This window comes from Hypanus sabinus, chromosome 3, assembly GCF_030144855.1.
Source record: "Hypanus sabinus isolate sHypSab1 chromosome 3, sHypSab1.hap1, whole genome shotgun sequence".
NCBI lineage: Eukaryota > Metazoa > Chordata > Chondrichthyes > Myliobatiformes > Dasyatidae > Hypanus > Hypanus sabinus.
The window spans coordinates 151,884,198-151,909,913 of record NC_082708.1 but is presented as its reverse complement, the minus strand read 5'-3'; the positions used below and the strand labels follow the sequence as shown (position 1 = coordinate 151,909,913).

At 38.3% G+C, this 25,716-nt stretch overlaps 1 protein-coding gene across 3 annotated transcripts in view; it reads left to right on the top strand.

Moving 5' to 3' along the window:
• Positions 1 to 559: 559 nt before the first annotated feature.
• The window catches only part of ppm1kb (protein phosphatase, Mg2+/Mn2+ dependent 1Kb), a 37,852-nt gene continuing 12,695 nt past the window's right edge, over positions 560 to 25,716 (top strand). Inside the window, exons 1-3 of one of the 3 annotated variants that reach the window (XM_059965400.1) lie at positions 560 to 716; positions 2,337 to 2,883; positions 10,334 to 10,434. In XM_059965400.1, coding sequence (XP_059821383.1) covers positions 2,444 to 2,883; positions 10,334 to 10,434 — 541 coding nt within the window. In that variant the 5' untranslated portion in view covers positions 560 to 716; positions 2,337 to 2,443. Of the gene's footprint in view, positions 717 to 1,361; positions 1,460 to 2,336; positions 2,884 to 10,333; positions 10,435 to 25,716 lie in introns of those variants that run through there. The other 2 variants (XM_059965403.1, XM_059965402.1) reach the window with 2 other exon arrangements.

Here is a 25,716-nt window from a genome sequence, read left to right as displayed (position 1 = left end):
TCAAGTTGAATTCTAACCTGGTCACCCTTTTATACCAAAATATCTTATCAGTAACATTCTGACTAATTGTGGTTAATTATTAAAATGACATGATTAACCTTGGCATTCACTACCGAGGGAGTGATTTTTTTCCCATTGCCATAAAAAATTGAAAACAATGCATATTCAATATTTGCATGGAAGCTTTCTCCTTAAGGCTTAAGGAAATAGATCAGCATTTGGAGTATCAATGGGGATTAGAAGATCAAGGAACATTCTGAGTTGTTCGTGTAAACTGTTAGATAAGGCAAATGTTAAATTTATATTAGAAGCTCACGGATTTCAGTACAGCATGATTTATTAGATTTCCGCTGTTCATTTTTAAACACAAGACATGTCATAAATTGATTTTAAAAGACAATCCTAGTATTACGCAAACTGACCTATAAGGCCTCATATGAAGGTTACCTCTTCTGTTGAAGTTCAAGTCTCATGATGCAGTGCAGGCATCATTTGCAAGCATGGCTATGTTATTGGTTGCAAAGTTGACGAATTGGATTGAGAGCGTGGTACAACGCCCCATTGAAAGGAAGAGAATAACCGTGTGGTGTCATCACAACACAGCCGCCGTCGCATTTGGGTCATGACGTTTCTCCCGATTGTCTGCTACGAAATCGCTCCCGTACGAATAAACAATATCGACCAGGGGGCAAAATAGGCTGCAAAGAACGCACAAGGTGAGTGTGTGTAAACGTGGGCGTTTTGATAGAGGAGGAAACGAGAAGAGAGGCGGGGAGGGAAGGTTGTTCAACTTGCGAGATATGGCTGCAGTGCATCCGATTGCAGGAGCTGGCTGGAAACCACTGCTTCGTGCGGAATGGTGGTGCAGCTACGTTTATACATTAATTTTCAGTTCACAGCAGTGACTTTATCCCCTGGAAATGCCGCTGCCGTTGCTTCACGCTAAAGCAGCGCGTTTTTGAAATGCTACCGAACGCTTTAATCTCCGCGGCGCCCCTCACGCTGGGGCATTCGTTTCGCAGCATCGCCTGGCGCTGGCGGTCTCCAAGGACAACCGCTGCCCGCTCTTCCCTTGATGAAGGCAAGCCACGCAGCCCCGAGCCGGTTGGCTGATTCAGCCGTCAATCACGACTCGTCCAACTGCAGAGTGAATACCTCGTATAAAAGGCTTCTGTTGGCAATATCGTCACTGAACTCCTGCCGTTTTTCTCCCATTCGGAGGCCGGTGATCTTATTCCTCAGATCCCCTGGGAGGCGGCGGGCGGGCGGGCGGGCGGGGGGGGGGGAGTCGCGTCTGCTGCGCTGCTATTGGACGGGGTGGCTGTCAGTTAGTGCGTGGCGTCTGCCGGCTTAAACCGGGGCGGGCGCGTCAGGGGTTGGGCCGAGCTGCCATCGTTGTTGTGGTGCAAGGTATTGTGGTGACCCGGGTAAAGAGATCCCGCAGGGAAGGGCGTAGACGGTATTTATTTCACCATCCTCCCCTCAACCCCTTCCTTGGCGCTTCGACCCGCAGTTCATTTGCACACCTCGACGTACGCGGCTACCCCGTTACCCTAGTCTTGGCCTCTCCTCATCCTTCCTGTTTCTCACTCTCTTTCCCTGCCTCTGCTGCTCCCCTTTACCCCACTCTAGTCTTTTTCACCCCCTTCTCCCTCTGCTCCTCTCCTTTGGCTCTCGGGACAAATCCTCTCCATCCCACACAAAGCTTTTACTTATTGCCACCTCTCCTTTCCCCTCTTGTTTGGTGGGTATGTCTTAATTATTTCACCTTTGACTAGTGCCATTCTAGAATATTGAAGTATGCAGAACTTCTGAACTCCTGGGAAGGTTACTTGCATATTTCTGAACAGTGCACCAAGTTTGAACTGATAAATTTTATGGATTGGTTGATAACATTTGTATTATTTGCTTCGAATTGAAGGAAATGAATCTTGAGATTTGATTGTAGCCAAACCAAAGCCCTTCCTTTCTTACCTGCTCATTTCCTTCCTCTGATGTCCCTCCTCCTTCCCTACTGTTGGTCTACTGTTCTCTCCTGTTAGAATACTCCTTTAGCCTCTTCCACATTGTGCACATGCTTGCTAAGTTTTAAGATTTTGGAGTAAACTTTTTGTGCTTTTTAAAGTGAGTGATAATGGCCTCTAGGAATAGAGGGGAAAAACTTGGTGGCTTCATTGACTAAATGTCAGCACTAGGTGTGATTCCTGAAATGGCTCTTCAGGATTCAGGTGTCTCTATTACACCATTTAATTAAGTCTTCCAAATCATATTGTGAAATGTTGACTTTGAAAATGTGGTTCACAGCTTTGTTTAAATATTTACTTTTCCTTTTGTAGCAAACTCCTGGATTCAGATATTTGAAACTGGTCATCCACACTGAAGACAGAATCTTCACTTTTTCCATCTCGAGCTTCATTCTTTGGTGATCTCTGTGCATTGAGTTATGTCAACAGCTGCACTAATCACCTTATGTAGATCTGGTGGCTTTCAAGTGCGAAGACAAGGACTCTTGACCTTCAAGCTACTTCAAGACGAAAAGCGCCTTGTGGTTCTTTACCACACTACAGCAAGTGATCGAAGGTCTTCTCGGTTTGATGTAGATGGTGGTGGCCGTCTGACACCCTGGGATTCTTTTGGTATCTGGGACAACCGCATTGATGAACCAATTCTGCTTCCGCCTAGTATAAAATATGGCAAGCCCATTCCAAACGTCAGCCTGGGAAAAGTTGGATGTGTCACCCAAATAGGCCAACGCAAAGAAAATGAGGACCGTTTTAATATCGGATTGCTGACTGATAATGTGATGTATTTTGCAGTGTATGATGGACATGGTGGAACAGCAGCAGCTGATTTTTGTGACAAGCACATGGCAAAGTATATTGCGTATGTATCACTTAGTAAATATTAGTTTATAAAACACTAATTTGGGGTTTTCATGCAATTTGTCATTAAGTATTTGCCTTTTAAATATCTGTTAAACCTGTTCTACAAGGGCATATCCCTACATTTTATAGCTAAGTACAGATTTGTTAAAAATAGCATGCAATGTTTTAATTCTCTTAACAAAACCATTTCTTGGTGTTTGGGGTGTCCTTTGTCCCAGCTGTCCATCCCTGAATCTCCATGGGGTGGGGGAGTACATGGTGTATGCCACTTATAATGGATTACTATGTGTCAATCTAGTTTGTTTTATTTGTTGGGTGAAATAGAGTTAAACCCATCTATAATTAAGTTAGTCCCTTACAGTCTTGCACAGCATACACTGACTGCAAACAATTGGCCTGATCATCCTGAAATTTTTTACTCTCTCTATATGTTCAGGTAAATCAGTATTCCAGCTTGCACCTTTTATGAAGTTATGGATATGTTCTAGTGAGACCATAAGACATGAAAACATAGGAGCGGAATTGGGTCATTCGCCCATTGAGTCTGCTCTGCAATTCTGTCTTGGCTGATTTACTATCCCTCAACCCCATTACCTTGCCTTCTCCCTGTAACCTTTGGCACTGACATAGGTTATCAACCTCATTTTTAAATATACTCAATGACTTGGCCTCCACAGCTGTCCATGGCAATGAATTCCACAAACTTGCCACTGTCTGGCTTAATAAATAAATAAATAAACAAACCCTTCTTATCTCCATTCTAAATGGGTGCCCCTCGATTCTGAGACTGTGCCCTGTGGTCCTAGAGTCGCCCACTATAGAAAACATCCTTTCCACGTCAACTCTGTCTAGGCCTTTTAACATTCCATAGGTTTGAGTTAGATTCTAAACCCCGCCCCCCCCAATATTATTCTAAACTCTGTGGAGTACATGCCCAGAACCATCAATGCTATTCCCCGTGTACATTAACCTTACATTCCCAGAATCATTCTTGTAATCCTCCACAGGACTCTCTGGTGCCAGCACATCTTTTCTTTGATAAGGTGGCCAAAACTACTCAATACTTCAAGTATGTTCTGACCACTGCCTTAAAGCCTCAGCATTACATCTGTGGTCTTGTATTCTAGCAGTCTCCAAAAAAAAAGCCTTACTTACCACTGACTCAACCTGCAAGGTAACCTTTAGAGAATCCTGCACAAGGACTCCCAATTCCATTTGCACATCTTTTTTTGATTTTCTCTCCATTTAGAAAATAGTTTATGCCTTTATTATTCACTTTAGTGCATGACTTTGCACTTCTCTGCACTGTATTCCATCTGCACTTTGCCCATTCTTCTAATCTGTCTAAATCCTTCTGTAGGCTGTCCTGCTTCCTCAGCACTACCTGCTCTTCCACCTGTCTTTGTATCGTCTGTGAACCTGGCCAGAAAGTCATCAATTCCGTCATCCAAATTGTTGACACGTACCGTGAAAATGATCCCAATACTGCCCCTTGCAGAACGTTATTTGTCACTGGCAACCAAGACCCTGAAAAGATTAAGTACTGTATTATCATATTTAAGGAAACACAGCTTCCTTGCAAAAAAAAAGTACATACTGGCCAATTTTGTTTTTTTTATATACAGTTTCCTGTTATTACTGCATCTTGTTCCTCTCTCTCTCAATAGCTAATTCAAGTTAACTTTAGCAACTGCTGGTGTTGATTTGGACAATGTCATTTTATAAGACTTGACATTGCTTCATAGAGTTTCTGCTGTCATGATGACTCTGCCTTTCTGCTTCATTCCTTTACTAAGAATTGGTATTGATTTATTATTGTTATATGTACTGAGATACAATGAGATGTTCATGCAGATCAAATCATGTTATGGGTAACCCTAGATAATTTCTAAAGTAAGTTCATGTTCGGCACAGCATTGTGAGCCGAAGGGCCTGTATTGTGCTGTAGGTTTTCTATGTTTGTTTTTTTTCTATTACCTCGTGCATTGATGTAATACAAGGTAAACATTAGCAGAAGGCAAAATAAAAGTAACTTACTGAGAATGTGCAGTAGACAATAAGATCAGGGTTATAATGAGATAGATTGTGAGGTCTAGAGTACATAAGATACTGTGGAACCATTCAATAGTCTTGTAACCGTGCAGTAGAACTTGATTTTGAGCCTGGTGTTACATGCTCAGGATTTTTTTTTAATCTTTGATGGAATAGGGAAGAAGAAAAAATGTCAGATGTGCATGGGGGTTTTTCATTACCCTGGCTGATTTACTGAGGAATTGAAAAGTATACAGTGCAGTACATAATGGGGGAAAAACTGAATTACAGTTAGTGGTGTGTATGTATATATATTATATATAGTGCGAAACAAAAAGGAAATTTAAAAAGTCAGGTAGTGTTCATGGGTTCAACATCCATTCAGCAGTCAGATGACAGGGGAAGAAGCTATCCCTGAATTGTTGATTGTGTGCCTTTAGGCTTCTGTACTTCCTTCCTGATGGTAGCAATGAGAAGAGCGCATAATCTGGGTGATGAGGGTCCTTAATGATGAATGTCGCCTTTTTGAGGCATCAGTCCTTGTAGATGTCTTGGATGCTACGTACTAAGTTTACAACTCTCTGCAGCTTGCTTCGATACGATGCAGTAGTGCCCCACACCCGTAGGAGATGGTGATGCAGCTAGTTAGAGTGCTCTCTGATGGTACAAGTTACATCTGTAGAAATGTTCAGGTATTTTTGGTGACATACCAAATCTTAAACTCTTAATGAAATATAGCCGTTGTTGTGCTTTCTTTGTAGCTATTTTGATATGTTGGGTTGAGGTGAGATCCTCAGCAATATTGACACCCCAGAGCTTGAAATTGCTCTCTGATTCCTCTAAGGAATGGTGTGTGTTCCCTTGTCTTATCCTTTCTAAAGTCTGCGATCAGTTCTTTGGTCTTACTGACATTGAGTACAAGGTTGTTGCCACAATACCACTCAACTAGCTGGTATATCTTGCCCTTTCATCACTATCTGAGATTCTGCCAGCAATGGTTGTATTGTCAGCACATTTATAGATGGCATTTAATCTGTGCCTAGCCACACAGTCATTGGTGTAGAGCGAGTAGAACAGTGGCTAAGTGCACATCCCTGAGGTGCACCAGTGTTGATTGTCAGCAAGGTGGAGATGTTATTTCCAATCCACATAGACTGTGGTCTTCCAATTAGCAAGTGGAGGATCCAGTTGCAAAGGGAGGTACAGCTTCTGGAACTTTTTGATAGGGTGACCATAAGACACAAGAGCAGAATTAGGCCATTCAGCCTATTGAGTCTACTCTACCATTTCATCACGGCTGATCCATTTTTCTCTCAACACAATTACCCTTTCTCCCTGTAACCTTTCATGCCCTGACTAATCAAGAACCTAATAACCTCCACCTTATATACACCCAATGACCTCGCCTCCACAGCAGCCTGTGGTAGCAAATTCCACAGATTCATCATCCTCTGGCTAAAGAAAACTCCTCGTCTCTGTTTTAAATGAACTTCTCTTTATTCAGAGGCTTGCCCTCTGGTCCTAGACTCCTCCACCATAGGGAACACCCTCTCCACCTCCACTCTATTTAGGTATTCCATTGAGATTTCTCCCCCCACCCCCTCTCCATTCTTCTAAATTCCAGTAAGTAAAGGCCCAGAGCCATCAATCACTCCTCATATGATAAGTCTTTCATTTCCAGAATCATTCTTGAAAACCTCTTCTAAACCCTCTTCAATGTCAGCACATCCTTTAGATAAAGGGCCCAAAACTGCGCACATTACTCCATGTGAGACCTCACCAGTGCCTTATAAAGCCTCAGCATTACATCCTGTCTTTTATATTCTGGTTCTCTTGAAATGAATAAGAACACTGCATTTGCCTTCCTCACCACCAACACAACCAGCAAATTAACCTTTAGGGAATCCTACACAAGGACTCCCAAGACTCTTTGCATCTTGGATTTTTGAATATTTGCCTTGTTTAGAAAATAGTCTACCATTTTATTCCATCAAATTGCAGGACCATACACTGCCTGAAGCTGTTCCATTTACCCATTCTCCTAATCTGTTCAAGTCCTTCTGCAGCCTTCCTGCTTCCTCAACTCTACCTGCCGCTTCACCTATCTTCTTGTCATCCACAAAGCCGGCAATTTTATCACCTAGAATTGCTGTTTAAAAAGAAGCAGTCCCAACACCAACCCTTACTGACACTGACAGCCAATCAGAGAGGGCTCCCTTTATTCTTACTCTTGGCCTTCTGCCAATCCTGCTCATATCGTTCCTGTAGTACCATGAGCTCTTGTTAAACAGCCTCATATGCAGCACTTTATCAAATGCCTTCTGAAAATCCAAGTACGCAACATCTACCAATTCTTCTTTGTCTGTCCTGCTTGCTATTTAACATAGAAAACCTACAGCACAATACAGGCCCTTCAGCCCACAAAGTTGAGCCAAACATTTTTTCAGAGAATTCCAGCAGGTTTATCAGGCAAGGTTTTCATTTGAGGAAACCATGCTGATTTTGGTGTATTTCATCATGTGCCTCTAAGTATCCTGAGACTTCATCCTTAATGTTCAACTCCTAACATCTTCCCAACCACTGAGGTCAGACGAACTGGCCTATAATTTACTTCCTTATTAGAATGATTGTAGCGGAGGTGTTGCTACCTAATTAATTGCGGTCTGTTGTTGTGGAAGTCAGGATCCAGTTGTAGAGGGAGGTGTTGACTTCCAGGTCTTGGAATTTGGTGGCTTGTAATAATAGTATTGAAGGTGGAGCTGTAGTCAATAAAGAATTGTCTAACATGAGTGCCTTTACTGTCCAAATGTTCCAAGATGGATATAGGGCTAGGGAGATGATGTCTGCTGTAGCCCCGATTCAGCGATACGTGAATCACATTGGGTTAAGTTTGTTAAATTGTCTAGTTTAATGGAGAACATACATACCATGAATAGCTTCTCCAAGCACTCCATGGTGGTGGATGGCAGAGCCACTGGGCTATTTTTGTTTAATTATGTTATCTTGTTTTTCTTAGGTACTGAGATGATAGTGTCTTAAAGCAGGTGGGAACCACAGATTGAAGAAGAGAGAGGTTAAAAATGTCTACAGATATTCTGTCAGCTGATCTGCACAGGTTCAAAGGACACAGCCAGGAATACCATCTGTGCCAGATACCTTCTGCGAGTTCACTCTCCAGAAGACTGATCTTGCATCTCCAACAGTGACTGGGTTTAGGTGCACTGGAAGTTGTTGGGGTGGGTGGTGACATACCAATCCCCTTCCTTGTCATAAACACCAGATCTGAGACTCAGTTGGTAATACTTCATGACTCAAGAGTCAGAATATATTAAAATCAATTCCTTTTGTTTCCTATCATGCAAATCCAGAATTCTAATCAATTCTGAGAAGGTTCTGCACTGGGAAGTAGCATCTTAGACAAATACATTAAACTTTGGGTCTGTTGTTAACAATCCCAATGTGCTGCTTTGAAGAAAACCAAGCATTCTCCCTGAAGTCTGCCCACATTAAAATGTGTTATTTGAGATGACCTTGTTGCATGCATTGGGTGTGTACATAATCACTACATTTCCAACATTACAATAATGACTACAAAGTTATGCCACTTCCTTAAAATATTTATGATGTTTTCAAGGTGATGAAAGATGCTTTATAGTTGTAAGTTGCTATTGAAGGCTTAATATTGCACTTAATTTTACGTAGCATTCTCTTTTTTTTGTTTCTTCGCTTGGTCTGGCAGGAGTGTACTTGCTGACTGCAATTTCACTGATATGTCACTAGAGATGAGCGGATTATGGCTGAGAGATTGTCAAAAGATGGATATTTGATTTTGTCTATTATGCATGTTATTTTGCATCTACACTTCTCTACCTTTATTTATAAAGTTAAGAGGAATTTGAGAATGTTGGATTGGTATTAGATCCAGTTAAAATGTATAGAAGAATATGATGATTTGTGATTTTTGAGGTTAGGATTATAACATCGGTTATCCAGTTTTCAGGAGTATAAATTGTACTATGTTATTGAAGTACATTTTGAATAGTAAATGGACATTTAATATCTTCAGTTTCTTGACAGTGGAGTAATTCCATTTTGTAATTTTATTAGAAGTTGATTTAATTGAAAGCCCTGTATTGCCATGCGTACCTCAATATGAATATAAGTCCAGAAGTGACTTTCCTGTCCTCAAGGGCAATGTATTTACCGCCAGTAAAATATCTTTCATTGTTGAGAATGTATTGTGGGCAAATAAAGCAGTTAATTTGAATATATCAAGGTCTACAGGCAGAAATTACCTTGTCATATGTAAAATTTCTAATGAGATACAACATTGGCAGAGTATACAAGGGCATCTCTAATGCACAAATTATGGAGAAATTGTAGTTGGGGAGTGGGGCTGGAGGATGAGGGAAGGAGGATTTATTTAAAGAAAAAAACACATCTCCATTTGTTCAGAAGAATACCAGGATTGTTTGGGGAAACTGCTGGAATTTGCAACAAACGATTTTGAAGGATCTTGGGTCTTGGACCTTGTGCATTATCTAGTGTCTCTTTCTACAGATTCTGCTTTACTGACTGAGGTCCTCCAGCATTTGCGTTGCCAGGCTTGAGTTAATATCCATAAAATGGTACTGCTGTCTGTGCTGTGCATTGTTGATTTCGTAGTCAAGCTTGGAGAGGGCTTAATCCCATAATCTTTTGACATTGAGGCAAGGGTTTTTCTCTGAGTCAGGCTACCAATTAATGCTTTCAAAGAGTGGCATAGCAACTCTTTACTATTAATGGACTAGAGTGTTTATGAAATTCAGCATCTTAAGTAGACCTATTTTGCAGTTCAAATCTATTTTACAATATAAGATTGTTGTGAAGGCTTGCAGTCATGCCTTAAGTGTTAGCATCAATTAATTTTTGAACCAGTGCTGCATTTTAGTTGATGATTTTGAAGATGCAAATACTGTTGGACTACATTTGTATAGAACTTAGTACATTTTAGGAAAGGTTTTACTTTGTGATAATATTTTGCTATTAAATAATATATTACTAGTTGCATTCCCAAAAAAGGTTTACGTAAGTTTTTTGTGTACAAATTAGCAACTGAATTTCTTAAATGGTTCCACAGTAGTATGTTTTGAAGAGTAAAATCTAATGTTCTGAAATCATAAAAGACTTGAATATGTTTCATTGTATCACTGCACAATTTGGCCAGTGTATTTCCATGCTTTTCAGTGATAAGTGTCTTTGGATGTACTGAAGTTGAAAAGGGTTCAAGGTACTGTAATTCCATGATTTAATATCTAAATTCAACATTGCTGTTTTTATTTTATTGTTTTATTGCTATGTACTGAAATGTGCCACGTATTTATATTTTCTCAATGAAGTAAAATTTACTCAGAATTTCCCTTTTTCCTTTCATTCAGACAATGCCTTTCACAAGAGGAAGATCTAGAAATTGTGCTGACCAAAGCATTTAATGAGACGGATAAGGAATTTGCAAGACAAGTTCGTTTATCTAAAAATGGTAGGGATCTTTTGATGGAAAGTTTTTCTTCCATTAAGAAAACTGAGTTAAAGTGAGTTGCTGTAGCATTAAATGCGATAAATATTTATTTTAGCCATCTGTGATACTAATTAATCCAAAAGATAAATAGTATGGAAATTGAGATTTCTGTATTTCCCAGGGCAAGAACTACACTAAACTTGTATGATTAAGTGACCAGTGTTTCTTGACTGTTTAAGGTTAACGTTTGTTATTTATAGTTCATAAGTACTAATGTTGCCGATGAAAATAAGATTACACAACTGAACTGTGAAAGGTTTAATCCATTATAACTAACAAAGTTAAATAGTTGTGCTGCTGGATTGAAATGTCATTACATAATCTTAGTTTTCACTAAATCCCAATTTTACAATCTTTTATGCTGTAACAATGTTTTAATACCAATTCACAGGGTAATTGTGTTCTTTACTGCCATAGACTTTTTGTTTCTAAATCTCTAACAGCTTAAATGAGGACCAGAGAAATGCATAATGCTTAAACTTTAAAACATTTTATCTTTCATTTAATATTGATTTGAAAATTTGCCCTATGGATGATATTTTAAATGAGTACAAGACTTTCCTGGAAGTTGCTGCATTGTTGGCTTCCCTTACTTGCAATTTGATGATTTATAACAAACCCATCTTTGTTTGAAAGTTCTGTTTTTATTAAACATTCTTGAGTTTGTTATAGCTGTACACTGAATAAATCTCATTTTTACTAAGTAGTAATCTACTTCCTTGTAGCTGAATATGAATTAATTTTAGTATTGAATTTCAGTACCATGCCTACTGAAATTTTAGTTATATTAATTCAAAATTACTCTTTCATATGTGAAATTGATGCCCACTGCTTAACCTAGAATTATCTATTGTGCCATGAAATCTGCAGAGAAGTGAAAAATGGGTCAATGATCAATAGTCAATTGAAAACAAAACTGGCAAACTAAACCAAAGATTCTGCAGTGAATTCGAGCTGATGTCATTTGGGAAAGCAGTATAATTTAATAAATGGGTGCATTTTTATTTGTATGCTGGTAGATTTGTATCACAGAAGGCTTTCCATCTGCCATGCCCATTCCTGGCCTTTTTTTTATAAAAAAACACAACTGGTTGCAGGGACTAATTCGATTTTCCAGCACTTGGTCTGTAGTGTTATGGGTCATGATATTATCAGTTTGTGTCTAGGTACTAAAATGTGATAAGAATTTCTACATTTTAACCATCTCTACAGGCTGAGTTCCAGTACCATATTATTTTGTGGATGTAAAAATAATCATCCACTAAGTACTTTTTCCTCTTACCCACCCCAATTCAACCATTTGGCTATTACAGGTGCACACTAGGTTATGAACGTCTGGGCTATGGACAATCCATAGATAGGAATAAGTGTTTGAGAGACTGGTGGACATAGTAGTGGGGGGAAAGATAGTAAACACAGCCCAGATTATCACAAGTAAAACCCTCCCTACAATTCAGTTCATTTACAAGGAGCGCTGTCAGAGAGGAACAGCATCCATCATAAAGGACCCCCACTATCCAGACCATGCTCTTCTCACTGTTGCAATTGAGGAGGAAGTAAGGATCCTCAGGTCCCACACCACCAGGTTCAGGAACAGTTATTTTCATCAACCAAAAGACTCTTGAACAAGATAACTTCACTCACCCCAACACTGAACTATGGACTTTAAAACTCATGTTCTTGATATTTATTGTTATTATTTTTCTTTTGTATTTGCACCGTTTGTTGTCTTTTGCAACAAAAAGACCATGTCTGTCATGAGGTTTATCAATGATTTGTTTCTTTCTGTTTACTGCAAATGCCTACAAGATGAATCTCAGAGTAGCATGTGGTTGGTTATATGTATGTTAATAATAATTTATTTTGAACTTTGAGACTAGTAGGATTTGCCAACTGCTATAGAGCTGCAGGTGCCTTTTCTTACCCCCACTCTCAACAAGTTGCAATGATTTGGGCTGGATCAAGCAGAACTGGAAGCTCTGAAAAGACTCGGTCACGGACATAGTGAAGCTGACTGCAGCCACTCTTCTCAAGCCTGTCTGCTCTCCTATTGCAGCTGTTTCTTCTGACACACTTCTTATCTGACAAGCTAGTTTGAAATATGAACGGTTATGAATCCTGTCATAACCTGGCAACTGCTGTATCTTAAATCTGATCTTAGTAATAACTTGGCTATTTTTACTCACTATTTGCCCTTTCTATACTTTTTTTTATAGTTCATCTCTAATAAGCCACTCTTGCCTTATGACATTAAAAAAAGCTCCATCCCACCTTTCTTCATAATTGTCTTTTTACTTGACAACTTGTGTTTAAGTCTCCCATAAATTCTTTTAAATTCTATGCATTGTGGTGTGGTGACTAGAATTGTGCACATCTATTTAGTAGTTCTTATTTAACTCCTATAGTTATACTTTGTCTTACACAATACATGCCTGTATTACTACATTGGCTGTATTGTTTGGTTAGCCTTGTTTCGAGTTGAAAGCTGGCCCATTAGTAGAGAGATTTTCTGTCTTATGAACTGCTTGCCTTCAACTACCACCTTCTAGCAAACTAATTCCTCACTGCACGAGTAGATCTAAAATTTTCTGTCCTTTGTGTTGACAGATTGCCCTGCTGGTTACAAATCTAGTTTTGGGTTTACAGCTGAATAGATGGAGGCCTGTAGCAGAGTGAAATCTGAGGAAGGAGTCAAATCTTAACTCCAACGTGAGGAAAGGGAAGTGAATGCTGTGTGTCCAGATAATCTCTTGCCCAAAATATCAGCCAACAATGTATTTTGGGCAAGTCATGACAGGAAAATGTAACTGTAGCTCAGATTATTTTAATTTTCTTTCAAATGCCTGCCTCCTTAAGTTTCTTAAGTTTGACATTACACCATCATGATATTTCTTAGTAATGTCATGTTTTTTTTTTAGTGTGGGGGGTGGTAATGTGGGATGTTGGTATGAGGCTATTGCATTCCTCAAAAAGAAAGCCGAGAATTGTGAAATGAAGGTAATTTAACATCAGTGCACGCTAAGGCCAGTTATATGAAGCCCACAGGCTAGTGTAACCACTGTGATGCAGAACTTATCTGAGTCTTTTGACAAGTATGTACATTCTATATTCTTTCTTTGTCTTCCCTAAATGCATTACTTCTAACCTTGTTATCCATGTAGGGATACAGGTACCGCTGAGGGTATATCTTCTGTCAATCTTGGTCTGTCTTTAATGGGTAAGGCTCAATGTACAATATGAAATTGAGAACTCTCTTTGGAGAAACTTAAGTGTCAACACTGTAAGAAGCTAGCTGCATTGGTAATGGAGGACACAAATCAAGAATGCATGTGCTTTAATGTCATCCTGTTTCAATAAAGCCACACAGTTTCAATAAAAACCACACTGCAATACCTCTCCCATTGTATTTAGAAACAACTACAGATGTGAATAATATTAAAAAGATAAATCACGAGGGTAAATGCAGTTTTGTTTTAAACAGTTCTGTATGCTCCAGCTAAGTAAATTAGTTGTGCCTGGATTTCATGAAGATGTCCTTGTAATTAAGTACTTTTCATTAACCATTTCACTTGCTTGCATGTGGCTTATACATAACTCACTCAGAAAGAATGCTGAATTGGGCTATAAGTGGAGTGTAGCAAGCTGCTAGACATCAGGGACTTCATAGTTATTTACGTTTTATAGTTGGTCAGCTGCTTTGCTCATGTTTCCTGTTGTAAGTGTATTTCCTCATTGTAGAACACCTCTCTGCAACCCTAAGCAATGAGGGACAGTTGATGTCTTGGCTTTAAGTCCAAGTCAGAACATTTGAATTCCAAAGTTGGTCTTTCTTCACATGACTTCATAGAGAAATATTTTTTAAAGAAGCACTTATAAGCCATTATAGAAGATCCTAAAGAAAAGTAGAACAAAGTCACAGGCTGTAGAGAAATATGGTACAAAACAAATACAACTTTGGATGAAATTGCCGAGGGAGAAGTTTAGTCTATTATTTTCTTTGTTACTGCTGTTTTTGATAGCCATTTTTGCCACATTTAACCATGTTTTTTTTCCCCCCATTTTTCTATCTATGTTGACTGAGCTGGAGGATAGAGGAAGAGTTAAATTGTATTGGGCCATATATGGGGTGGCTATATCTATATCTATGCTACCTCCTCCACTATCCACAATTATCCAGGTGAAGTTTCAGATCAGAATGTCCTGTGCAGTGCCGCTTTAGTGGCAGGTCCTACCCCTGAAATACATTGACAGCTGGTTAAACTAGCTAAGTTGACGTGGATTTGTGATTTTTATTTTTCATTTCCAAAAGGGATCTCAATTGCCTTCCTGCCAGCAGTAAATAATATGGAGGTAGGAAATGTTTGGAGGAATTAGAGGCATTAGTTTTTATTTGGTGATCTTTGCCTTAAGATGCTCACTATAATGAATGTGTACTATAAATGTTTGTATATCTTTAATACTAGTTAGTATAGAGCATTACAACACTGAAACAGGCCCTTTGGCCTATCTGGTCTGCCTAGTCCCATCTATCTGTACCAGACCCTGGCTCTCCATGTCCCTCTCATCCATATACCTGCCCAAGCTTCTTTTAAATGTTACAATCGACCCTTATCTACCACTTCCGCTGGGATCTTGTTGCATGCTTGCGCCCTCTGAGTGAAGAAGTTCCCCGTCAGATTTGCCTGAAATATTCACCTTTCACTCTGAACTTGTGACCCCTTCTAGTCTTGCCCAGAGTTAGGGAGGAAAATCTACTTACATTAATCCTAACTCACTACTTTTTTAACTTTTTTAAAAAAGTGTGTATAAAAAATATAACTTTAATTTTACAATTTATATAATGTATTTCATTGTACTGCTGCTGCATAACAACAAATTTCATGACATTTGTCAGTGATATTAAACCTGATTCTGATTGTGATTCATTACTTCTCAATTTTGTATACCTCTAAGATCTCACCTCATACTCCTGCACTCCTGTCCCAATCTATTCAGCCTTTCCCTGTAACTCGGGTCCTCAAGTCCCAGCAGCACCCTTGGAAATTTTCTTTGCATTCTTTCAAGCTTATTGATAAATTTCCTTTAGGTAGCTTACCAGAACTGCACACAATATTCCAAATTAGGCCTCACCAACATCTTGTGCAACTTTAACATACCAACTCCAGTACTCAGTGCCCTGATTTCTGAAGGCCAATGTGCTCAAGAAATTATGGATTTCTATTCCCAGATCTTTGTTCTGCTGCACACCTCAGTGCTCTACCACTCACTAAGTCTTGCCCTGATTTGTCCTCCCAAAGTGTAATATCTCACACTTGTCTGCATTAAATTCCATATGCCTTTTTTTTTGTGCATTTTCCCAGCTTCTTCCCCTTCGCCCTTTGGTTTCTGAATGGACAATGAACCCATTTACACTATCTTACTATTTTTCCTCTCTTTGCATTACTTATTTAATTTATTTTTTATATATACTTTATTAAGTATTGCAATGTGCTCCCTGAAACAAGATAACAAAATACGCAATATATGGCAATGATACTAGATCTGATTCTGAAATTAGACAATTGTACCTGCTTCAACCACTTCCTCTGGCAGCTTTTTCCATATGCAGAGGATTGTGAGCATGGAAAAAGCTTCCTCCAAGTTCCTTATAAGTCGTTGTCTTCTCACCCTGTATCTATGTCCCCTAATTTTGGAATTCACTGCTCTAGAGAAAAGACTTGCCAGCCATCTTATCTATGGCTCATAATTTTAAATGTTTCCATAAGGTTACCCTTCTTTCTCAAATACTCCAATGGATATAGTCCTAGACAGGCCAGCCTTTCTCTATAACTTAGGCCCTCTAGACCTGAGAACATTCTCAAATCTTTTCTGTACTTTCCAGCTTAATGTCTTTCCTATAATAGGGTGACCAAAGCTATGCACAGTAATGTGGCCTCATCAACGACTTGTGCAGCTGTAATTTAGTATCCCAGCACCAATATTTAGTGTCCAAACTCATGAAGGCCAGCAGCATGCTAACACCTTTCTCACTACCCTTTCAAGTTGTGACAGTTTTCAATGAGCTATGCACTGTACTTCTATGCACCCAGTAATTACATTTCTTGGATTGAATTGAACAGCATTTGAACTAAGTTTGGATTCTTGCATTTGTACTGAAAATGAAGCTCATCTCAAAATACAATGTCTGTTAAAACTTGCCCAATGGAGATTTGATAAATTGCATTCAAAATTGGCTTGACTATTACAAAATAAGGTAGTAAGGAAGGTCTGTAACCAGTGGTATTCTGCAACAATCAGTGATTGTACCTTTGTACAACTTTGGGAGGGCAATTGCAAGACAAAAATACAGGAAATGGCAGGACTCATAGGAGCATTGATGTACAGTGGGAAATTGGGTGCAGTCCATGGCTTCCTGACGGTGGCAGCACATGGGTGCTAAAGAAGATGTACGTTGGTGCATGGAGGGATGTGGACCATGTGCAGGCAGATGGGTTTAGTTTGGATTGCCATTGTGGGCTGAAAAAACTTTTACTGTGCTGTAATATTCTGTGTAAGCTAGTGTGACAGCTGAAATTTGGTTATGTTGTGCCCCAGCTCCTTTTGTTCTGCTTTAATAATGGCTTTTGATCTTTAGTATTCATTTGTTTATGGCAGGGAGTGAGAAGAGGTATTACTTCAGTTTACGATCCTTTTTTAAAATACATTGTCATAACCTTGTTAAATGGTCAAGTAGCTTAAAGGCTGAATAGCTTACTCCTCCTCTATAATTGCCTTTCATGTCTAGAGTCCAAAAGCATGGCTTAAATCAATCAGGTGTATTACCTTGAGTTGAAACATCTCTCATGTCATTTCAGTTAATTTCTTGATCTGTGCAGATGTGGCGAATCAAAGTTTTTTTTTCCCTCTGTGTAATGCAGATTGTGTTTCCTTAAAGTCCAACCATCTTGGTAGAACAGCTTAGTTATCCACAGTTAGATGTGATTGGTAAGACATCTGGTAGAAGATAATTGTGCAATACAAATTTAAAATAGTAAAATAACAGTTATTGTTGCTTGAAAAGATAGTAGAAACAGAAATCTTTGTATTTATAAAATGCTTGGATGTGAAGTTAACACTGTCCTTATAGGACTATACACCTTGTGCTGGAAGATGGGATTAGGCTAATTAGTTTTTCAGCTGACCTTGTTAGATATTTCCTGATTCTATGATCAAGGCCATGTCGTGGGTCGATTAAGTTTTCCAATAATGGGATTTGTCCTTGTAAAAATATGTTTGTGTTTATGATGTCAGGATCAGCCTTGTGATATGTTATATAATCAATAACGTGACAATTAACACCTTACAAAAGCTAAAACACAAGTGGGATGTAAAAGTAATGTGTTTTTTTTTTAAATTGTGCAAATGCTTATTTAAGTCATCTCTGTTTTGAAACAAAAGATCAACAAATAATTTAAATAGTAAAAGTTGACCAGTTTGAGAGCCATTGACAAGTTACAATAAATGCTATAGGAGTCCTGATAAAGGGTGTTTCTCCACCCCACTCCATACAATATTGAAGTCTGGCTAGAAATGAGTTGGAAAATTTACTGAAATAACCACAAAGCATTATCCAGCAACTGTGGTTTTTGGGAGTTTGATTAGTGTTCTACTTCAAATGGAAAAACTGTTGTAAAATTGAACAGTAAAGAGCATTTTAATCCTGCAGCATAAATTTAAGGCTGCTGTGTATGTAATTGCAGTAGCTAAATTTGTGTAATTAAATTATTTAGGTGTAAATATATTGAATGCAAGGCATTGCATTAATGTAGGTCTTAAGCATGTCATCTTCACTATTGTGTGCAACATTTTCTATCTTTTGGTATTTGTTATGAAATGTGTTAGTTGCTATGCCAAGAACAGGCTACTCCAGAACATGCAATTAGTGGAGGAATAATTATGCAACTGAAATGATTTTAAAGGAAAATTCCATATGCAAGTCTGTAGTTTAAAGCTTTTCTATAATCATGATATTTAGAAATGAGCTCTGGGGGTTTAGCGTCTCCTCACTTAATTCTCCAGTCTCAGTGTCTTTTTCTCTGAAGAATGCCAATGGGAAGTTTTCGTTTAATATCTTGCCCATTCCCTGGCTCTGCACACGTATTCAAATGACCACTTTGTTAGGTACAGGAGGTACCTAGTAGGTGCTACTGAGTGTAGATGACTTTTCTGGTCTCTAAGGAGACAAATTCCTTCCTTGGCTACCCCCTTGCTTCTAATATACTTGTAAACGAGTTTGGGATTCTCCTTAATTCTTGCTAAAGTTATTTTATCTCCCCGGTTTCTTGAGTTTTCTCATAAGACCTAGACTGTCTATAAACCTCGTCATAGAGTAATAGAGCATGAAAACAGGTCCTTTGGCCCAACTCATTCATGTCCCAATTGCCAATATTTGCCCAAATCTCTCTAAACCCCTCCTATCTGTGTATTTATCCAAATGTCTTTTGGTTGTTAATATACTTGCCTCACCACATCCTGTAGAAGCTCATTTCATATATGCATTCTCTTCTGCATGAAAAAAGTTTCCCTTGAATTACTTATTAAATATTTCACCTTTCCTAAATCCATAACCTTCAGTTTTTAGTTCCTCTTTCTTGGTGAAAAGACTCTGCGTTCATTCTATTTATACCCCTCATGGTATGTACTCCTCTGTCAGGCCACCTGTCAATCTTAAACACAAAGTACACTGCAGAAGCTGTGGTCAAATCAACACGTACAAACAAGCTGGATGAACTCAGCAGGTCAGGCAGCATTTGTTGAAATGAACAGTCAATGTTTTGGGTCCTGACGAAGGGTCTCAGCCCGAAACTTTGCTCATTTCAACAGATGCTGCCCAACCTGCTGAGTTCATCCAGCTTGTTTGTACTTGTTGATTTCACCTGTCAATCTTGTATGTTCCGAGGAATAAAGACCATGTTTGCTTACCCTCTCCCTAAAATTCAGGCCCTTGAGCCCTGGCAGCATCCTCATAAGTCTTTGCACTCTTTCTAGTTTATTGATCAATTTCATTTAACAGGGCAGCCAAAACTGTACACAATGCAGTCTTGCTAACATCTTGTATAACTGTAACATAATGTATCAGCTCCTATACTGAGTGCCATGTCTGATGAAAGCCAGTGTACAGAGCATTTTCAGCACCCCACCTAATTTTGACACTGCTCTTAATAAATTTTGTACATATTCCTTGGTCCCCTTAACTAATACTTGTTGATGCACTGTGGAATGTATTCTACCAGCATGCAGAGCTGCTTGATATAGCAACTGCTCTGCACGTGACTTCAAGAAACTTCAGAGAATTGGCTGAGCTGTGTCCACACCATGGAAATCTTTTCTTTCTTTCTTTTTCAATCTTTTTATTAAATTTCATATATAAAAAAAAACAGCACATAATAATGAATAGATTACAGATTCAATAAACTTGAGATTACATTAGTAATAGGATAATAATATCCTATTAAAACATCCATCAACAAAAGGTACATAAATCAATCAAGTCTATATAAATATGTATGAAAAAAAAACAAAAATAATCGTCGAAAAAAGAAGAAAAAAAAATTGAAATTATATATGAGAAAAAATATATATTGAAAAAAAATACTAAACTAAAACTAACATGGGCAATAATAGCACTTTATAAATATATAAAGGTGTCAAGAAAAGAACTCCGGAACTCCATACCTGAACAAGTATAAGTAGAGAAAAGGATCTGAAATAGGCCAAATTAATTCATATGAAAGTGTCGAATAAATGGTCCCCAGGTTTCTTCAAATTTAATTGAAGAATCAAAGATAGTGCTTCTGATTTTTTCCAAACTCAAATAAGAAATAGTTTGGGAGAACCACTGAAATGTAGTAGGAGGATTTACTTCTTTCCAGTTTTGTAATATAGACCTTCTGGCAATTAATGTTACAAAGGCAATCATTCGTCTGATTGAAGGGGAAAGCTGATTGCCATCTTCATTTGGTATACCGAAAATTGCAGTAATAAAATGGGGTTGTAAATCGATATTCCATACTGAGGAAATGACATCAAAAATGTCCTTCCAATAGTTATGTAAAGTGGGACATGTCCAAAACATGTGAGTCAATGAAGCCACTTCTAAGTGACATCTGTCACATTGAGGATTAATATGCGAATAAAATTGGGCAAGCTTATCTTTAGACATATAAGCTCTACACACCATGGAAATCAACTTCCCTCTATAAACACTGCCTTAGTAAAGAAGCCAGCATAATCAATGATCCCACCTACCCCAGGCATTTTCTCTACTTTTCTCTCCCATCAGGCAGAAGATACAAAAGCCGGAAAGTACGTAGCACCAGGCTCGAAGAGAGCCTCTATCACACCTGAATGGTTCCCTAGTTATGATGAGATGGGCTCTTTCCCTCACAATCTACACCTCATGTTTGCACTTTAATGTTTACCTGCACTATACTTTTTCTGTATGTTATACTTTATTCTGAAACCTGTTTTTGTTTTACCTAGTACTACCTAAGTGCACTGTGCAATGAATTGATCTGTATGAACAGTGTGCAAGACGAGCTTTTCACTGTATTAGTACTTTTGACAATAAAAAATTCCATTCCAACACTTCCCAAGGCCCAACCATTCACTGTACATGTCCTACATTGGTTCAATTTCCCAAAATGCAACACTTCAAACGTCCAAATTGAAAACCATTTGGCAATCTTCTGATCACTTAACTAGCTGGTTAAGAACCTCTAAAGTTTGAAATGTTTCTTCACTATATTTTAGTATCACCTGAAAACATGCTAACAATGGTTTGTACATTCATATCCAAATTGATTGTATAAATAACAAACAAAAGTCCCTGCACAAACCCTGTGACACATCACTAGTCCAAGTCTTCATGAAAAAAAAACATTTTTGATCTTCCCTCTCTGCTTCCAATTATGAATCCAATTGGCTGTCTCTTCCTCGATCCCATGTGCTCAGACCTTCCAGACTAGTCTGCCATGCAAGTTAAAGGCTAAACTTCGTATCGACAGCATCCACTGCTCTTCCCTGGACTGTCCTCTTGGTTAGCTCTTGGAAGTTACTAGTTTGATAACAATTTTCCATACTTGAAATATCTTTACTTTCTTTTCCCTCATTGAATCTTCAATATTGTTCATCGGCCAGTATTCTCTAACTTGCCATCTTTGCCTCTTCCTCTTAAGTTTTCAAAAACATGATTTTTTTTCCCCATTATATGGTGACATGATACAGGGGTTAGGAAGTGGAGAGATGAATAATGCCGGTTTTTGCTAGTATTGATTGTTGCTCTGTGCTGTGAGATGGGTCATGCTGGTAATCAAGGGGTCATATTCTATGTGGTATGTAATAGAGCATCTTTTGCAGAAGCTGCATGTAGAGTCAATTCCATTAGGATTCAGTAAATAAATTGATAGTCATTTGGATTATAGCCTCCACTATTCTGCATGTGAAAATATCTCCAGTTTTAGGTGCAGTTTACTGTAATAACTAGCCTATAAGCCCACATGTATTTGGAATGCAAAAAGAAACTGGAGTACATATGGGAAACTCCCATGGATTCAGGGAGAGCATGTGAATTCTAATTTGCACTAGATATAAGGATTGAAATCCCTTTAATTGAGCTGTGAGACATCAAGTCTACTAGATGCACCACTTTGACCATAGTTTCTATTAATCCTGGAGATCAGCCCTGTTCTAGTGGGACGTTTTTGGGGATGAAATTCAGCATAATAATATTGTCATAGGCTTTTGTGAGGTTAACAATGACTGCTTAATCCCTATATTTTTGTTGGAGAATAACAACTGTCTGCTGTGCCTCAAATGAATGTAATTCACACTGTTACCTAAGAAACAGCTCTGTGGTAACTGGAAAAAGGTGATTAAGCAGGGCATGAATTAGACTATGTCCTCAATGGCTTCGTTTGTACTTTGCAGTATTAGGATGATGACACCTTACTGGTTCCATGATAGGTTGAGCTCAAGGTTCTGATTTCTTCTGTCTCTGTAGAATTTGCACATTCTCCTTATGACTGTTGATTTCTCTTGGGTGCTTGGGTTTCCTTGCACATCCTAATGATGTGTGGGTTGGTAGGCCAATTGGTTACATAAATTCAAACTCACTCGACTCTTTAGGTGAGTGCCAGAATCTGGGGGAGGATTTCAATTTGAGGAGGTTAAAAAGGGGTCTAATATAGATGGGTGCTTGATGGTTGGCATGGGCACAGTGGGCTGAAGGGCCTCTTTTTATGCTGTAGGTGGTACGTAGTTAAAGGACAAGTGACGGAGAGGATGTGGGAATTGTGGAAATGGGAATAATGCTCTGACAGCTAGTATGGGCCAAAGAGGTTGAATGGCAAAGTACAAGAAGTATTCATTGTCCTATAGAGAGGGTCACTAGGACATCAGACTAGCTCATTCCTGATAAGATGGCATTTCTCTTTCACTCTGCTGTCTTGGAAGGGATACCCAGTACCTTGTATTTTAAGTTAATTATTTCCTACTTACTGCATTTCTTGCAGTATAGCAGTGTCAAATCATTTGAGTTTCTGACTATGATACTGGAAGTACATACAAATTTCTTTGGGGGGGGGGCTGCCTATAATAGTTCAGACACACTCAATCATCTCATTTGAGGAGGAGAAGTTTGTATGTGATAGTAATTGCATGTCAAGGGTTGCATAGGCTTGATGGACCATGGTCTTGGTATATCGGTGAGAAATTGTCAAATTATTGAACCATGATCATTAACACACACAGATGCGTAGTGGTAAATACACTTATAGCTGAGCTCAGATACTGCGGCTTTTGCTCATTGCTACCACCTCACTTCTCACCCTTCCCCTTGATCTTCCCTGTCCAGGAATGCCTTTTGTGTCCTCTTAGGTCCTGGTCAACTCCTATTCTCTCTCATACTACTATTTATATTGCACTGAGAACCCTTTCCCCTAAGTCTTCCCTATCCCTCCTTGTTCTTGCCCAGAGAACAACTTTCATCTTCACTATTCCCACTTCTACTGAGCAATCTCTCAGCAACTGACAGTAACTGCTTTGGGTCTACTGTGTTCACAACTTTGTACTGCTGTAGGTTATTTCTGGGATTGCCTTTCTTGATTGTGGTATGACCAGTCTACATTATCTTATGATCCTGAATTACAAGACTTAAAACTCTGTATAGTCAGCAGCCAGTTTCATAATTTTCTGCTATAAAGATTCATTCTTGTTTATTCAGATATATTTATGCTCGTGAATTTGACTGAGTAATTTTAAGCAAGTTTCCTTATGACTTTCCATTTTGTTTCTTGGAAGAATTTTAACTTTCTTTCCATAAGCTCTGTATTCAGGAAACTTGAAATTTGTGCTCATTGGATGTTCATTTTTAAATGTGCTGAAATAAAGATGATAAATTACTTGGTGATAAGAGACTGCTTTAAAAAAACTATGCACAAGTTTATTAAAACTTTTTTTTGACTTTGTTCTGGAATAGCCTGTACTTTAAACCTAATGCTCAAACTGCACTAAACTGCATTGCTAATATTGTACAAAATATCTTCTGGCATTATGGACAATGTATTTTTTAGAGCTTACAATTATAATATACCTTTCCAAACGTTAAGGATATTATTCTGGTATTTTCTATAGTACTGTAAATCAGATACTGCAAAGACATTTTGGCAATTTTAACATCTGCCTTTTGGTTCTACCATGATCTGTTGTTGCTCTGTAACACTGGGTAATATTTTTAAGAGCTACAGATGAAATTTAGATTAATAAAAGTTACTTCTGAATATTAAGATGTAAAGGATTGGAAGGAGGAATTCAAAATCTTTAATATTTTGGAATTGGCATCATTTTTAATTATCTTGCACAACCCTCTTCTATATGACTATCAGGTACACATTAGTAAAATCAGTAAATTTTTTGCATAATTTCATATTGCAAACATTTTCATCCAGCTCCAGTTATTATATTTCCAGTGTTGCAGGAATTGTTTGGACATCCCTGCGTAAATTTCCTATTTGCCTCTGTGTACATGTTATCTATAGCAGTGTCTGTACCTGGTCTGTTGCGCAGCACCAGCGGCTCTAGAACTGGAGGCCCTGGACACTGTTGGGCTTCAGTGGAAGGAGAACTGCTCCCTTTTACTCCCAGGTGAAGGAGTCCAGAGGTTCCTAGCCTGGACTACTGGAAGGTCCCTTACATCCTCTTTGTCCCATTAGTAAAATCTGCTCCAGTGAGTGTTCAGACCTGTTGAAGAAATTAGTAACGTAGTATTGTTAATGAGGAAAATTTGTAATGTATGTTTTGTCTTATTTTTAGAATTTTTTATAACCTGTGTAGTTAGATGGATACACAATTGCATTTTAATCCTTGGAGCTAGTAAATTTAATTCTCTATCAAATTCTGCAGAAATTAATGAATTTAAAAACAGGTAAAGGAGTTTAGCTAGTATACTTGGAGTAAATTTTTGTATACTATATCAAGCAGGTATTTTTCCTCTTAAACTAAGAGTAGCTGAAAACACATTGTGTGTGAAACTTCTATGAACATTTAATTGTACAAGCTTCTAGAGTAGACCAGTTGGCATCAGAAATGAGATAATATTTTGGGTTAAATCCTTTATCCTATTAATTGTATTGAAAAATCCTTGCAAAGTTTCAGTATATTGTAACTTTGATCTTGATCTCTTTTGTTTGGTTTTTCTTTTTTCCTTCTCTTCCCTATTCTGTTTGCACTGGCCTAACACCTTCACCTGAAGGGACACTTTAGCATGCACTCCTTCACTCTGCTGTCTGTTTCACCGTGCAATGCTAGTATATTCTCCCCCTTTTATAATTTGATAGCATGGAATAATTTAGATTTAAGGAGGAAACATTAGATTCTAGTAAGGCATTTCTTTGAAGTGTTTTCAGGAAAAAAACTTGGCACAAATTTTACAGAAGTTATTGTGTTATTCACTATAATTTTATGAAATTCTGGAATTTCTACACATTATTTAACACAAATGCAAAAGTTGCAGCCATTGTTGTGCTGATGGGTTTATTGACTATTGTAAATTATCCCTTGGTATGGCACTAAGTAGCAAAAGAATCAAAGGTGTATTATACAGGATTGGAGGGAAATTGTATAGAATAGGGTACTGCTAGAAGCTGTTATTTGCCAAGTAGCAGCCTCCATTGTTTTTCATTCTTGGAATAGTATGTGTTACTTCAA